At 42.2% G+C, this 17,623-nt stretch overlaps 1 protein-coding gene across 1 annotated transcript in view; it reads left to right on the plus strand.

The window, feature by feature from the left end:
- LOC308578078 (putative helicase senataxin) overlaps positions 1-17,623 on the plus strand; it is a 287,528-nt gene that overhangs the window by 74,291 nt on the left and 195,614 nt on the right. Inside the window, exons 5-6 of the mRNA XM_081178360.1 lie at positions 6,877-7,096; positions 7,884-8,003. Of these exons, the coding sequence (XP_081034486.1) occupies positions 6,877-7,096; positions 7,884-8,003 (340 nt within the window). The remainder of the gene's footprint in view (positions 1-6,876; positions 7,097-7,883; positions 8,004-17,623) is intronic.

Genomic DNA, 17,623 nt, shown 5'->3' on the forward strand with positions numbered 1-17,623 from the left:
CAGCGGAAAGGAGCAGCCAAGCATACTAGGACTCAATTTCTTAACTTTAAGAAAGCCGACTTCATAAAACTTTGGGAAGTGCTGGGTGAGATCCCATGGACAGTAATACTAAAAGGAAAGGGAGTTCATGATGGCTGGGAGTTTGTGAAGAGGGAGATAGTAAAAGCACAACGTTAGGAAATACCAATGAGAGGGAAACATGGAAGGTGCCTAAAGAAGCCAGGGTGGCTATCTAAAGAACTTTTAACTGAGTTAAGATTAAAAAAGGATGTGTACAAAAAATGGAAAAGGGGGGAAATTCAAACAAATAGCCAGCACGTGTAGACCCAAAGTCAGAAAAGCTAAAGCACAGAATGAATTCAGGCTTGCTAGAGAGGTTAAAAGCAACAAAAAAGGCTTTTATGGGTATGTTCGTAGCAAAAGGAAGAACAAAGAAACAGTGGGGTCACTCAGAGGAGAAGATGGTGAAATGCAAACAGGGGACACAGAAAGGGCTGAACTCCTCAATGCCTTCTTTGCCTCAGTCTTCTCCAATAAAGAAAACAATGCCCGACCTGAAGAATTTGGAGCAAATGATTCAGCAAAGGAAACACAGCCCAGAATAACTAAGGAGATAGTACAAGAATACTTGGCTAGTTTAGATGTATTCAAGTCTCCAGGGCCAGATGAACTGCATCCAAGAGTATTAAAAGAACTGGCAGATGTGATCTCAGAACCACTGGCAGTCATCTTTGAGAATTCCTGGAGAACAGGCGAAGTCCCGGAAAACTGGAGGAGGGCAAATGTTATGAAAAGATATTTATTAAATGTTTTTAAGATATAACAAGAAAAAAGAAAAATAATCATACAAAATAAAAAACAGTTAAAAACACACATTAATTTTCAATAACATAACTTCCACACGCTTATTTCCTCGGACCTCCTCATACCTCCCTTCTTTGTATTCCAGTTTGATTTGTTAGTTCAGCAATTCCTTACTATTAAACTTTTACCCATTTGTAAAACCTCTTCCCCCCCCCATATCTCTTAAAGCATTACAGCTGGAAACCGCTTAGTTTCTATCCAACATCCTTCTAACATTCATTAATTTTACAATGTTTCTGTAAGTAGTCTTTGAATTTCTTCCAGTCTTCTTTCACCGACTCTTCTCCCTGGTCTCGGATTCTGCCAGTCATTTCTGCCCGGAGGAGGGCAAATGTTGTCCCTATTTTCAAAAAGGGGAAAAGAGAGGACCCAAAGAATTACCGCCCAGTCAGTCTGACATCAATACCAGGGAAGATTCTGGAGCAGATCATTAAGCAAACAGTCTGTGAGCACCTAGAAAGGAATGCTGTGATCACCAATAGTCAGCATGGATTTCTGAAAAATAAGTCATGTCAGACTAACCTGATCTCGTTTTTTGACAGAATTACAAGCCTGGTAGATGAAGGGAACGCAGTGGATGTAGCCTACCTTGATTTCAGCAAGGCATTTGACAAGGTGCCCCATGGTATTCTTGTAAAGAAGCTGGTAAAATGTGGTCTTGACTATGCTACCACTCAGTGGATTTGTAACTGGCTGACTGACCGAACCCAAAGGGTGCTCATCAATGGTTCCTCTTCATCCTGGAGCAGAGTGACTAGTGGGGTGCCACAGGGTGCTGTCTTGAGCCTGGTCTTATTCAACATCTTTATCAACGACTTGGATGATGGACTCAAGGGCATCCTAATGAACTAAAGGCTTACGCCGATGATTTGGTAATATCGTTAGAAGATCCCGTAGAAAGTACCGGTAAAGTTCTAGAGTTATTAGAAGAATTTGGAAAACTGTCCGGTTTTAAGCTAAACAAAATGAAAACCAAAATTTTGACAAAAAACATGACCGAAGACTTAAGAAACCAGCTAGAGTTACAAACAGGAATCAAGGTGACGAAAAAGGTGAAATATCTGGGATTATGGGTCTCCTCGAAAAATATAAACCTAGTAGAAGACAACTATACAAAGATCTGGAGAGAGATTAAAAAAGATCTAGACATCTGGAGTAGGTTAAAACTCTCCTGGTCAGGAAGAATTGCCTCAATTAAGATGAGCATACTTCCGAGACTGTTGTTTTTATTCCAGAATATCCCGGTGATCAGAGGAATGGCAAACTTTAAGGATTGGCAAAAAACCCTTTCCAGATTTATCTGGCAAGGAAAAAGAGCAAGAATTAAATTTAAGCTACTCACAGATCGAAGAGAGATAGGGGGGTTTGCAGTCCCGAATTTGAAATTATACTACGAAGCTGCATGCCTTTGCTGGATGAAAGAATGGATTATTTTGAAAAACACAGATTTGTTAGACTTAGAGGGATTTAACATCAGATTTGGTTGGCATGCCTATCTGTGGCACAATAAAGAGAGGGTACATAAGGGCTTCTCCAATCACATCGTTAGAGGTTCGTTGCTCGAAGTATGGGATAGGAACAAAAGACTTATTGAAAAAGACACCCCCTGGTGGTTATCACCAATTGACATTTTAACAATTAAAAAACTAAACATGGAAGGAGAAAGATGGACTTACGAAGACCTCCTGGTAAGATCAGAAAAAGGATGGAAAATTAGACCATATGAAGAGTTAAAGGATAAATTAACAGGATGGTTACAATTCCACCAAATTAATGCCCTATGGAACGAACACAAAAAAACAGGGATGAATGTAAAAAAGTCTAGATATCAGGTGGAAATTTTAGAAAGTAACTCCAAACTTTTATCCAAAATGTACAACCAACTTTTAGATCGGGAGACTAAAGATGAAGAAATAAAGGAGGTCACGATTAAATGGGCTATAGATCTTGGATATAATCTAGAGTATGACAGCTGGGTGAAACTCTGGAACAAGGGTATGAAATTTACAGCATGTGTTGGACTCCGAGAAAATATGGAAAAGATGATGTACCGATGGTACATCACACCTGTGAAATTGGAAAAAATGTACAAGACAGGAGACAAAACATGCTGGAAATGCAAAACCAAAGAGGGTAATTTTCACCACACGTGGTGGACTTGTGAAGAGGTGAAAAGGTTTTGGGGACTTATTTACGATGAATTAAAAAAAATATTGAAATACACCTTTCCCAAAAAACCCGAAGCTTTTCTCTTGGGAATGATTGGAGAGGAGATTAAAAAAGAAGATCAAATATTATTCCAGTACGCAACGGTCGCCGCCAGGATACTGCTAGCGCAAAACTGGAAAACTCCTAATATCCCAACCGTCAGAGAATGGCAAATTAAATTATTTGAGTATATAGAATTAGCAAAGATGACACAGAAAATCAGGCATCAAAAAAGCAGAAAGTTTATTAATGACTGGAACAAATTTGTAACATACATTGAAGCAAACCTAGGAAATATTAAAATCGCAGTAGGTGAAACATAAAACCTGCGACGTACAGATTTGGCCAAATAAAACTGCAGAGAGGTATGGTGTGTGTATAGCTCAAGCCGAGATGGAGGGAAGTCAATTAGCGTTTTAGAGTTGATCTGTTTGTTTATTTGCTATATGTGTTGTCTTCGGTTCTTTTTCTTTCTTTTTTTGTTTGTATTTTTGTTTGTTTTGTTTCTTAATGCTTTTATGTTTTTTGCTGTAAAGAACTCAATAAAAAGAAATTAAAAAAACAACAACAAAATGGTCAAAGGTCTGGAAACGATGCCTTATGAGGAACGGCTAAGGGAGCTGGGCATGTTTAGCCTGGAGAAGAGGAGGTTAAGGGGTGATATGATAGCCATGTTCAAATATATAAAAGGATGTCACATAGAGGAGGGAGAAAGGTTGTTTTCTGCTGCTCCAGAGAAGCGGACACGGAGCAATGGATCCAAACTACAAGAAAGAAGATTCCACCTAAACATTAGGAAGAACTTCCTGACAATAAGAGCTGTTCGACAGTGGAATTTGCTGCCAAGGAGTGTGGTGGGGTCTCCCTCTTTGGAGGTCTTTAAGCAGAGGCTTGACAACCATATGTCAGGAGTGCTCTGATGGTGCTTCCTGCTTGGCAGGGGGTTGGACTCCATGGCCCTTTTGGTCTCTTCCAACTCTATGATTCTATGATTCTATGATTATAGTCCAGATTGTAATTATTAATTTTCCCGGGCTCTCCATAGTCTGGACCTTTGAAGCATATCTCCAAATCTTTGTTCCTGCCTCTTCTCGTTTTCATATTTTCCGCCTTCTGATCTTAATGCTTTAAAGTTCTCCGTCCCTGACTCTGCGATTCTCAGTCATGTCAGAAATCATATATCCTTTCATCTGTTGAATACAGCTTTATTTGTGTATATATATTTTTTCAACTGTCTATTTGCCAGTGCAGCTTTCCCTGACTCCGTTCCAATCTTCCAATCCGGGCTGTTGTCCAAGCTTTTTGTTTGAGATTTAATAACATAGTAGCTTCCACATTATTAAGTTATTACTGTAAATTGTTAAGCATACTGTTTGTAATAATGCAATGTAAATGAGCTGTATTCCACAGATATAAGTCATTTGGCGATCAATCAGTCTCTCAGAGACCACACAATTCCCCCCCTCTGTGCCCTATGGGGGGGCTGCTAGAAATCCATCAGCCTTCTCTCTCACTCATAATGCAATAAACTTCTGCAAACAGCTGCACTATATGTTATCCCAAATTGTTATCTCCAGTCATTACAAAGTCAGCCAGCAAATATTTCCCGCTTCTCTCGAAAAGGGAGGAATTCTCATTTTTCCGTGCTGGGTCATATTAACAAGCGCCATCTTGTTTCTACATTTATCTTTATCAAGTCTTTCTAGTCTAAGTAAAGCTGTGCAATTGAATACTTGTTGTGCTCTGGGACCCAGTGTCCTGCTGCGTGCACCTTGATGCAAGCTGACAATCTCAGATGCGGCAGTTTTTGTGGCTGTGGGTGCCTGAGGACGTCAAGGAGTAGGTTCACGCCTGCAAAAGCTGTCAGTGTGCCAAGCGGCCTCAAGAAGCCCTGGTGGGGCTACTGCAACCCCTGCCTACACCGCAGGGGCCCTGGGAGACCATAGCCATGGACTTCATTACTGAACTGCCGTCCTTGTGACAGCAGACTGTGATCTGGGTGGTGGTGGACCTGTTTACCAAGATGGCACATTTTGTGTCTTGCAAGGGGCTTCCAACAGCCTAAGAGACAGCCCAGTTCTTCGTAGATCATGTCTTCAAGCTGCACAGTCTGCGACAGCGAATTGTGTCTGAAAGAGGAACCCAATTCACCTCCCAGTTCTGTAAGAAGGTCATGCAACTTCTGGACATGGAACTGTGCCTCTCTTCAGCTCATCATCCGGAGACCAACAGAGAGGCAGAGAGAACCAGCAACACACTGCAGCAGTACCTGTGTTGTTACGTCAGTTACCAGCAGGATGACTGGGTGGCCTTGCTCCTCTTGGCCGAGTTTGCATATAAAGAAGTCTGATCCATCTTCTTTAACTTTCCATATGCTGGTGGAATCCCACCACTCCAAATGGTTGGCTCGCATTGAAAGCAGAATCAGAACATGTGGCCTATCACTCGAGTCGCTGCTTATGCTCCCATAATTGGAAGCATTCCAGACAATCAAGTGCAGAATCCTAGAGATTGAATTCCAAGCCCTTAGCAGTACAGCCAATAAAACCTGTTCCCCATTGGGGTTGGGAATTCTACCCTCATTTGGCCAGGGCCCTCCATATTTACATTACCTTTATGCTCCCCACCTAAGCAGAGCTATTTCCCTCTCAAGATTTCACATCTTGCCATCTAGTAAGATGTTAGATTCTTGAAAATCCCTTATTCTGAAAGGTACTGCCCTTGTGGCACAAAACAGGCTGTATCTATCACACACGTTTTATTTCATTGCCCAGTTTATGCAAAAATAAATGATTAGTATTTGGCCCCCTTATTGAAGGAGGGGCTCTTCCAGGGTGACCTATCTGTTGAATAACTGTAGGAATGACTTGGAGAATGCAGCAAGATTTTGGAGTGACGCCATGAAATTACGTCACCATAGCTCCTAAGAGCCACCTTTGTATCTCACAACGTCTGGACAGTTTTATCCTAAAGTGCCTCCTACTATGTTTTGTTACCTGTGTTGTTTTCCAATCCATGTATACGACATACTCTTACTATGCCAATAAAGGCGATTGATTGAGAACTAACTTATACTTAAGAGTACACCCATTGAAGTTAACAAACCTAAGTTGATCGTGCCTGTCAGAGGACTGCCATCAAAAGGGGGGAGGGAGGCAGGAACGATAGGGAAACAGTCGCCTAGTTTTCGCAAGGGAATCAAACATAAGGAAAAGAGGAGGAGATTGGGGGTGTCCAGCTTCTTATGATGGGGGGGCGGAAGAACCCACTCTTGGAATCTGCTACTGACTGAGGCAGACATGAACTTTGGACTTCTGCACTGTACATAGTTTGCACCAAATAAAACCTATAAAAAGGCAGGTCGGAGTCCTGGCTGTTTACTCGTGAGCAACCATACGCATCCTTGACAGCGCCCATCAATTTCAGTGATCCTGCTCTGCATAGGACTGACACAGGATACAACCCAAAGTAACATCCAAACTGTTCTACATTGTTATTAACACAGTTCTATTTTTAGTAATTCTGCCCAGAATCTTTTTTTTTAAAGGTTGTTGTTAAAAGGTGGTCTCTTGTCCCTCAGTGTCTAGGGTGGTTGGGAAGTGAGGAGGCTAGGAAGTTCACAACCTTCAAATAAGCATTTCTAGAAATAGATATCTAGGCTGTCTGGTTTGGAATTTGAACCTTTATCTTACGCTTTACAATAGTTGCTTTTCATGCCAACTTGCTTCCTGCCCCAATTTGTCTTAACAATTACTGTTGTGATTCCTTACTGTAGTAATTCCTAGTGTCCTTCCAAACCCACAGATTCGTCAGTGGGCCATCCTGAAAGCCAGGAGCCTGGGGAAGGTGGACAGGGACGACTATTACAACATCCAGGAAGTGTTGACGTGCTTGTTCAGAGTCATAGAGCTGGACCACTTTGAAAACTCTGATACTTATAACCTTGCAATAGTTGAGAAGGGGAATCTTATCTTGTTGCCTCGCCATCTGTATGATACCACCAGTTACAAAAACTACTGGCTAGGTGAGTAGAAGCAAGCTGAGATGTTAGGCATGAACCATTCTATAGAGAGTGGTAGCATTGTAGTACAGCAGAGATGGCTAAACCTTTTTGTCTTTTGGTACAACCACCCCACACTCAGTCTGTGTGTCTTCCCCTCCAGTGCATGCATGCATGCATGCACACACACACACACACACACACACACACACACACACGGAAAGCTACCTTACACTGAATTTGACCATTGGTCCATATAGCTAAAAGCTTACTAACCTGTGGTCTTAGATGTTGCTGGAATATGTTTTTCATAATCTTGGACTATTAGCTTGCCAGTTGGGGCTGGTGGGAATCGTAGTCTAATAGAATTTAGAGGGCTGCAGGCTTGGGCCCTGAGGCTCCTTTTCTCCTGTTCCTTGTAGAATGAAAACTTTCCTTCCTTTACCTGTATCAGACATTTTTTGTGGCATTTAACTGTTGCATATATCATTTTTAAAAATTACACCATCTCAACTATGTTTGTGCAACCTGTTCAAAGAAATGTGTAATGAAAAACAGGGGAAGCTAACATGATGCCCTCCAGATGTTGTTGGACTCCCAACTCCCATCAGCCCTAGTCAATATGGTCTGCTGCCAGGGATGATGGGAGTTGTATTCCCAAGCTCTAGAGGGCTCCAGAGATTAAAAGTTTGAGTGGCATGCTAGCAGGTGCAATTACAAAAGTAGGTTTTGTTTTGGTTGTGGATTAACATCGGGAGTTAAGCCAACACCCAGTGATAGCTTCTGAACTTTCTCATTTGCATTGTTGTAGGTATCTGTACGTTGTTGATGGTGCTGGAAGAACAAGCCATGGATTTGTTGTTGTTTGGCCCAGACAAGCAGATTGACTTCATGCCGTGCATAATGAAGGCCATGAAGAAACCAACAGAGGGTAAGTAACTAATAATCATTGGGGGCAGCGATACAAGCAAATTAAAAACAGTCTGAGTGTCCACTCTCTTAAGGTAAAATCATTCCTTTCACAGAACTTGTACGCCAAGTAACTTACTTAATGTGGAAATGTTATGGTATAGTATATGATGGCTGACAGCTAGTTTCTTTTTTAAAAAAACTTTTTTATTTATTCAAAATGAAAAAGTAAAAGAAAAATAATTATTCCATTTTGCATATCATACTTTGGAAAAAAACAAAACAAAACCCATATACACAAAAATAAAGAAATACTAAAACTTTCACCCGTGTAGCTTCCCTCCACCACAACTTGACATCCTTTATACTATAAATAGTTTAACATTGTGTCTTGTATTATCCAATATATATCCATTATTAATTTTACCTTAGTTTGATTCATCTTTACATACTTATTCTACGCATAGCAATATATTATTCTTAGAGCAGTGTTTTTTCATATAGTCCTCAAAACATTGCCATTCCTTCCTTAGATTTTGGTTGGACTGATTTCTTATGGCTGCCATTAATTTGGCCAATCTTATAAATTCACATAATTTAATTATCCAATCTTCAAATAGATTTTTTATTGCATTAGCCGTGAGGCCATAGCATGATATACATTGAAATAGCAACATAAAATGGGGATGGGGAGATAAAGGTAGATATCGTCCTGGGCGATTACTTAAAGAAAGAAAAAGAAAAAAACCTGCTGAGGCTGGAGGAGGACCGTTAAAGGGTCCTTCAGCTCCTCAGATATGTCCTAACTCGATTGTCCTTGTACAATTAGGCTACTTGGAATTTCGTTCGGTTGTGCGGCGTATCGACTGCAGCTGTGGTGTTAAGGAAGAAGTTAGTGCCGCTTTCCTCTTCATCACACTAAGCAGGAAGTTAGCTGTCATCTCGGTAATCCAACAATCAGAATCCTGCAAAAAGAGGGACACTATCCAAGGCTGGATTGGGAGATGAAGCTTATTCACGAGGGGAGTTAAAAACCGAGATCTTTACAGAAGAGCATTACATGTTCCATAGTCTCCAGGGTCGTGTCATTACAGGTGCATGTTCTGTTTGTGATGGGAACTCTGGAATAACGACCCGACAGAACTGCTGTAGGAAAACAGTTGAGACGGGCACAGGTAAAGGCCCTACGCTTAGCCTCCGAAGAAATTGTGAAGCAGTATAGAGGGATCCCTTCAGGGGGTGGAATAGCTAGGGCTAGGCCTGAACACGGTCCTCTTGCATAGGAAGCTGTGTTAGAGAAGTCAAGTTGCTGTAGTTTCTTTTTGATTAGAGGTAGGGCCGCCGGGCTGATACACTCTAAGTTAAGAACAGTTTTACAATTCAAATTGAGCGGAATTTGAGGTTAATTGTAGTTTTCCAAGGGGAATTATGAATGTCTCTTAGGATCAGATTGGAAAAACCACCTCTAATTCGAGCATCCGATGCTAATAGGTGGAAGCTGTAGGAAATGGCTCGACTCCATGCTCGTTTGACAATTGAGGGCTGGGCGAACTTGAGTCGTAGGGCTGCACCTGAGACACATCTCGGGACGCCGGAAAGAGATCTCAGAAACATATGAAGTGGGCGATCCAAGTTACCTGATATTGCTGTAGTTCATACTTCGCATCCATATAATAATTTAGGGACAACTTTGGCATTAAATATTTGAATTGCTGCTGGAAGATGTTTGCCGCCCTTCTGGTGGTAAAATCGGACAATGGCGTTAGAAGTCGTGGTTGCAGCGAGAAAGGCAGATTGTAGATGGGTGGTCCAGGAGAGATTATAAGTGAATATTATGCCTAGATATTTAAAGGCTTTTACCTTTTCTAAGTAGCCACCTGTGATCTTAAGCAGCTCCAACTTGAGTTTGCGGGAACGAGTGAAGTGGAGGACTTTCGATTTTTTATAATTAATGTTAAGAGCTTCCGTCTTACAATAGGCGATAAATGCATTAACTGCATTTGCTAGGTCCGCAACTGTTCTGGATAAGATGACGGCATCATCAGCATAGAAAAGGGAAGCAACGGGGTGGTCTGCTAAGTGAGGAGGATACTTAGATGCTAGCTTCAAAGTGGAAATTGCATCGTGAAGATAGAGATTAAACAATAAAGGGGCCAAGAGACAACCTTGTCGGACGCCCTTGGCCGTTGGAAATGGAGTAGTGAGGGAGCCGTTGGGACCACTTCGGACGCGGGCTGTGGTTGTGATGGGATGATGAGCTGCTTGTGCGTAAAATCGTAGTCCCTCAGAGTTTGTGCAACTCCACAAACCTCTGTGTGTGACAGAGCTCCTCAGACATGTCTGCTCTAGTCACTTGCAGATTCCGACAGTGGTTGTTTTCGGAAGCGCTTCCAGCATAAAAGCTCCTTAACGGAAACACGTCTTCGGGACTCGCGGCGTGACAGCTTCCGGCGAGGAATAGGTCTCCCTATGGGAGCTTCTGACACCTCCCCACTGTTCTCGCTGGACGTGTCCCTGAGCCCTCCCTCTTGCTCGCTTTCCCTCAGAGATCCTCCCCTTTCCCTGCTAGTTCCTGCTTTAGCTGCTGCGTCTCTCTCAGCCTTTGTGAGACTCTCCTCCAGAGACCCATCTCTCCCCCTGCTGGTCCCTGCTTCAGCTGTTGAGTCCCTCCCAGCCTCCGTGAGCCCTTTCCCCACCTGTTCCTCCGATGGCAGTTCCCTGACAGTGGTGTTTGAATAAAGGGAAATAATTAGGGAGAGGAGGTGCGGATCAATTCCCAAATGGGCAAGTTTGGACCATAATCTCTGCCTAGGAATGGAATCAAAGGCGGCCTCCAGGTCCATGAAAGCGGCAAATAGGTGGCCTTGCCTTGGAGCAGTGTATTTACTGGCAAGGTGATAAAGAGTTAGACAGTGGTCCATGATTGACGCTGACTTTCGGAAACCAATCTGTTCCAGTGGTAGAATGTTCCTCTCCTGGACCCATGAGAGAGGTGTCTCCAATAAAACAGCGGCAAATATTTTCCCCGGGATGGATAATAAACTGATGGGGCGATAGTTCCTAGGGATGTTTGGCTGGCCGCCTTTGAAGATCGGAACTATTATAGCTTCTCTCCAGGAGTCGGGGATGTCTAGGGCGGAGGAGATAGCGGTGAATACAGGAGTCAGGTGTTCGCTCCACCAAATAGGATCAGTCAGGAAAAGGTCCAATGGGACCATGTCTGGGCCGGGGGCCTTATTCCTTCGCATTGACATCATGATGTTGGAAATGCGAGTTGAGGTAAAGTTTATTGAGGAAGTGGGAGTAAGAGAGCAGGAACAGAGGTCCGACGGGGACTGAGGGAGATCTGTAAGAAGATTTGAAGAAGCGAAACTGGTTGAATAATGGGCAATCCATTCATCAGCGGAAATCTGGGTAGCTGGATTGAATGGTGCCGAAGGTCTGACTAAGCGCCAGAAGGAGCGGGAGTCATGCCTTTCTACAGCCGAACGAAGAGTGGACCAAGCCTCAAGGATGTGCTGCTGTTTCTTGCGATGAATCATGTTTCTGTATGTCCTTTTAATATCTATGAGCTTTGCACGTGTTTGGGGGTCGTTGGAAAATTTAATGATTCTGACCATTTTCCTAATTCGCCTTCTTAGGGCTTTACATTCCTTGTCAAACCAAGGCGATTCAGAGAAAAGGCGTTGGTGAGTAGGCGAGGTGGTGGTTGTGTAAATTGTTGAGAAAGCATCAAGTAATTTCCGATATTGATCAGCGGGCAGGATTGAATCAAAGGGAGCTGCAGACATATCAAATGATTTTTGTATGTCCAGGGCAAGAGAGGAGCTGAGGCTTGTCCATTTCTTTGTTTTGTATACAGGGTGGCTTTGTACCATGGTTCTATAGTTTGAGGGGACTGAAGGTGGCTCTGTTAGGTTTAACAGTAGAGTCAATGGAAGGTGGTCACCACCAGAATATTCAGCCACTTCCATTTTTGTAGAAATTGAGAATAGCTCCGGCGTCAGTAAAATGTAGTCAGCAACACTGGTTCCCCGGGGAGTGATACACATTAATTGCTGCGAGGACAAGGGAGTAATGTTGCCATTCGCGATGCAGAGATCGTTTTCCATGGCCAATTGGGCCATCAGTCTCCCCGACGCATTTGTTATAGGATCAAGAGAGCATCTGTTTCCCCAGGGGGGCTGCAGGGGGGTGTCCAGGAGTGCTGCGGAAGATACTATATCATCGTCGTTGGGACCTATTCTTGCATTAAAGTCGCCTAAGAGGATTTGAGGGAGTCCTGGGTTAGTTGTTTGAAGATCTTGGAGCCAAGACGAAAGTTCAGACCACCTTTCATTGCGGTCGGAATCGTTAATTACTGGGGGCAGGTATACTGTAGTTAACAACCATGGGCTTTTGATCTTTGGGAGATGGATCTTTATAGTGAGAAAGTAAGGGGAAGATTTAATTTCCTCGCAAATAGTGAGAGGTAAGCTGGTTGAAATAAGACAGGCGAGGCCAACTTGGGGGCGACCCCTGTTGGTTAGTTTGCGAGCACAGGAGCTAAAGGAGCAATAATTTGGGAGAGCGATACTTTGTTGGGACCAGGTCTCTTGGAGGCACACAATGTCGAAAGAAGAGATGAAATTCATTGCTTCAGGATCCATTTGCTTTGTCGCCCAGCCGTTAACATTCCAGGAGACAATTTTAAGGCTCTGGGATGGGTTGGATGCGTCTTTCAAGGAAAGAACTGCTTTTGCTTGATTTGTGAGTGAGGGTTGAGTCTGGTCATATCTAATGGTGTCGGATTTCCGCGGAGATAGGGAGCCGGCTGGAGTTTGTCTCTGGTCTGATCTTTGTCAATTATTTCCCAAGGTGCTTTTAGGGATTACTTTTTTATGAGCCAGCCCATTGCTCTCCATACATGGCAAACTAGCCAAATGTTCTATAGTTTCGGCTGTTGACTGTTGAATACTGACATTAGTGGTCACCGGGCCTTTGAAGTGTGTTGTCTCTTTCCGTAGGTATTTTTCCGGTACCTGATTGTGGCCTAATTCTGCCTCATCTAGGTACCTCAGCTTGTCCCAAGAGCCTGGTGAGTTCACCTTCGGGATGGTTCTCCTTATTGGAGGTGGTGTAGTGTTCTCTTCAGTGTGCCGGGCTTCCTTAATTGAGGGTAGGTTAATCTCAGCCATTGTCTGGAGGCAACATGGCCGACAGGCCGCTGGGTTTTGTTCTTGTATTGGGTTCAAATTATAGGAAGTCTGGTCCTTTTTATGGACGTCCACATTGATTTCCTTGATTATTTCTCTCCCAGCCAGCTTAACCCTTAGCATATCCAATCTTTCTAATATTTCAGTCTGCACCGGAGATGGAAAATGGCAAAATTGCCTAATTAAGGTATTTTCTTCCACGGAGAAAAGATCCTCATCTTCATTCTCTTGAAGTTGCAGGTCTTGCAGGTGGGCATCTTTCCTTTTTAGTTTTTGAAGCTCTCGTTTGTGCCCATTACCTTGGCTCTCCTCATACGAAGTCCCGGGAGAGTCTGGTCTTTGAAGGTCATTAGTGAGCAACTCTGGAAGGTGATTAGGTGAGTCCTCAGTGGATTTTAAATCAATTAAAGTGTGGTATTCAGCCTTTTGATGACGTGCTGCAGTCGAGGTTGCAGAACTGGGGAGTAGTGGGATAGGGGAGGTCTCATTTTTAAAGAACCTTGATATTTTTACACCACTTGTCTTTAGGTATTCTCTATGTTTATATATCAGTTTTGCCAGTCTCCGATCATGGAATGTAACCACCGCCCTGGCAAGCAAGCCATCAAAATATAGATATTCCACTTGGTCCAACTCCGAGGGATTACTCAAAATACCTGGCATGTATGCTTTAAGGAAGTTCAGTAGATGGACTTTGCGATCCTCTTGAGATAAAAGTCCTGGAGGCTTAGGATAGCTTGAAAAAACAAGCTTGTTTTGAAGCAACACCAGCTTCCAGTTCTTATTTGTTGGAATGCTCTCCTTATTGGTTTTGGAGTTGTCTATGGTTAAAACGTAGGACCATGGATCTTGGGGTAATAAATCTTGCTTAGAGCTTGGTGGTGGAGCAAGTGCTGAAGGTTTTAGACAATCCTGGGCTTTATCAGCACAGACGTTTGGGGGCAAATCCTGTTTAACTGTCTTCTTGGCTAAAGACTTCACCAGGTTCCCTCTAGTCCCAGAGGCTGATATGCACTCGAGTAGGTTAAAAAGCTTTTTAAAAACCATTTTTTTATAATGCACTGTCTTAAGATTTTTTATGTTTTTCCTTTTTTTAACATTTTTAACAACTCTGGATCTCCTTTTACAAGCATTAGTTCTGCAGGCTTTCTTACCCTTCCTTAGTGGGCCACTTCTGCAGAGGGTGGAGGTGAGGCCATGATTATTTTCCGATTCTTCAGGTATTCCGACGGGTTTTCTCCAGAGAGTTTTACAGGAGTCAGCCATGATGGTAAGAATTTTTGTGCAAATGTCCAAGTAGGACTTTATGGATTCAATGTCCTCAGTAAGAAGCACTAGCCATTTGATGGTTGAGAGACCCTCTTCATTTGGCTCGTGGGAATGAGGATAAGAGTCTTTCGAAGGTTTAATATTTTCCGAGGCCAATTCTGAAATTTGTTTTAACATTACTTCCTCCATTTTTTGGTCTAGCGATGGTTCGGGGGGAGCTTGGGGTTTGGCTTTCAATTTCGGGGATGCTTCATCGGCTGTATTGAGGATATTTTGTGTTGCTTCCAATATATTTAGGCTTTTGTCGCTGCTTTTAGTACACTCCTTTCTTTGCATAACTAGTCCTTCATTATGGCTGTAAGAGAGATTGGTAGGAAAGAGTAGGATTTCTCTTCCCTTCTTGTTCTTATTCTCATTGATTTCAGTCATTTCCTCATTTGTCCCACATTTTGCTCTGTTCATGTAAAAGCAAGTTATTTTTGTTTGTGCTTTCTTTAGAGTGGCTCTTTTAAAGGTGGGTCTTACAGCCTTCAGAGAGAAGCCTGAGGTTTTGCAGCCGCTCCTGGTCGTCACCATTGTTTCCTTAAAGTTGTAAATTTGTAAGTTATTCCTTTATTGTTGTAATAAACACGCTACAGTGCGTTGACTGAGATAATAGACAGGAGGTATTTGCAAAAGAGAAGAGAGACAACCTGGTGGAGAGGCAGGGGTGAGTTTACTTCTTCAATTGCTGCAAGGTGATTACCGCAGAGGCTCTGGTACTCCCCCGGTAATAATCAAGATGCTTAAAAAGGATTTTAAAATATACATAAATATATCTTCTTTCAGGGTCTCAGTACCTTAAAACTTTGAGTTAAAATAATAATAATAATAATAATTTATTATTTATACCCCGCCCATCTGGCTGGGCCTCCCCAGCCACTCTGGGCGGCTTCCATAAAAACCAGAAATACAGTAAAACCAAAAATACAGTAAACTTAATTAAACTAAACTAGGATCATTAGCTCCATCACAGGGCTCCCCGCAAGTCAGTTTTGGGTAAAAGGGAGAGGTTCCAAGGCCTCCCCAGGCCCTTATCAGGTAAGCAGTTTTTCATTCCTCCCAAGGATTTCACTCTATTCACGTTCTTTTCCTTTAGGGAGTTATACTCACTCGGCTACAGTAAGAGTTCACAACAGGTTTCATTCAGCTATTAATCTTCCTTCTTGTACAGAAATCCTCCTGGCAAGCTTTGTTGTTCCTCCCCTGCGCCCAGGTTTCCTTCAGATTCAGCCGCTCCTTGTTTCTCGGCGTCTTTTCTCAGGTTGAGCAGTAAAACAATAAAACAATAAACTAAAAGCAAGGCGAGGTGATGAGGCAGCCAGTAAAACGTTAAAAATATAAAATTAGAATTAGGAAGTGATTAAAAACTACTTAAAAGCTTAACGAAAGACAGGAGCTCTAACTAGGCTGCTGTCTCAGTCGCCATCTTAAACCGACTTCCACCTATCCAATCTTCTTTAGTGGGAATGATGTCTCCTTTCCAATTTCTAGCAGGTAGCAATCTGGCTGTGACTGTGGCATATAAAAACATCCTTTTCTTATCCTGTGGGATGTCATTTCCTAAAATACCTAATAGGAACGCCTCCAGTTTCTTCTCTCTAGAAATTTCGAACTTTTTTTTCTTTAATTCTTCATGGATACATCCCCAGAAGTTCTTAACTTTCTCACATCCCCACCATACATGGAACATTGTCCCCTCAATTTTATTACATTTCCAACACAGGTTGGATTTTAGTTTATATACCTTGACTAATTTAGAGGGTGTCATATACCACCTATATAACATTTTTACCAGATTTTCCATAATGGTGTAACAGGCGGTAAATCTGATGTCTGGTCTCCAAAGTTTTTCCCACTGCTCCATCTGCATTGTGTGGCTGATGTCCTGGGCCCATTTTACCATAACACCTTTTACTTGCTCATCTTTCAGGTCCCATTCAAGTAATAGATCTTAAATTTTAGATAATAATTTCTTATTGTTCTTTAATAATATAATTTGTAATTTGGATTCTTCTTTTCCGAAACCTATTTTTTTATCTGAATTAAATACATTATTTAACTGGTGGTATTGTACCCAATCGGTGAGATAATGCCTTATCTCTTCAAATGATTTCAATTTCATTTGCCCTTGATCTTCTTTTAGTAGTTGGCTGTAAGTTCCCCAATTGCTATTCATATTTATATTTTTAACTGCAAAGGCCTCTAATGGGGACAGCCACCATGGCGTTTGAGGTTCAAGTAATGGTTGGTATCAGTCCACACCTTATAGAGGGCATTCCTAACTATAGGATTAGTAAACCCACTGTGGACTTTGACTTTATTGTAGCCAAGGTAGGCATGCACACTGACAACTGGGAAATACTGGCCTGTGAGCGCTCCAGTTGGAGAACAGCCTTTACCAAAGGTGTCCTGGGCTTTGAAGACACTCAAACTCAGGATGCAAGGGAGAAACGTGCTAAGAGGAAGGCACGCTTGGCAAATCCACACCGTGATCAACTCCTGCCCGGAAATCAATGTCCCCACTGTGGAAGGACATGTGGGTCCAGAATTGGCCTCCACAGTCACTTACGGACTCATTGTTAAAACCGTGTCTATGGAAGACAATCTTACTCGGCTACAAGTGATCGCCAAAGAAGAAAAAGAAGAAGCCACCCATATCTGTTGTTGTAACTCTCCAAGTCCAGTAAATCTGTCTTCTCTAACAAGATCCAATCCTTAATCCACGTCAGGAACGCTGCCTCGTAATACTTTCTTAAATTTAGAAGTGCAAAGCTCCCTCTCTCTTACCCATCAGTAATTTGTTATTTATATGGGATTTCTTACTCACCCAGATAAACATTGTCAAATCTTTTCTCCACCTATCTAAACATTCAATTTTCCCTATAATCGGGATCATTTGAAAAAAGGAAGATCATTTTGGGGAGCACATTCATTTTTATTACCAAGATTTTCCCCCAAAATGAAAGTTTTAGTTTGGTCCAAATTTCCAATTTTTAAAAAAATTCTTTCCAAAATTTATTATAATTATCATCAAAAAAGGTTAATATTTTACAATGTTATTTCAATTCTGAGATATTTTGCTTCTTTCACTATCATCAAACCCGTTTTATCCTGTAGCTCCTTTTTCTCCTAACCC

Source organism: Podarcis bocagei (genome assembly GCF_964188305.1).
Source record: "Podarcis bocagei genome assembly, chromosome: W".
Taxonomy (NCBI): Eukaryota; Metazoa; Chordata; class Lepidosauria; order Squamata; family Lacertidae; genus Podarcis; species Podarcis bocagei.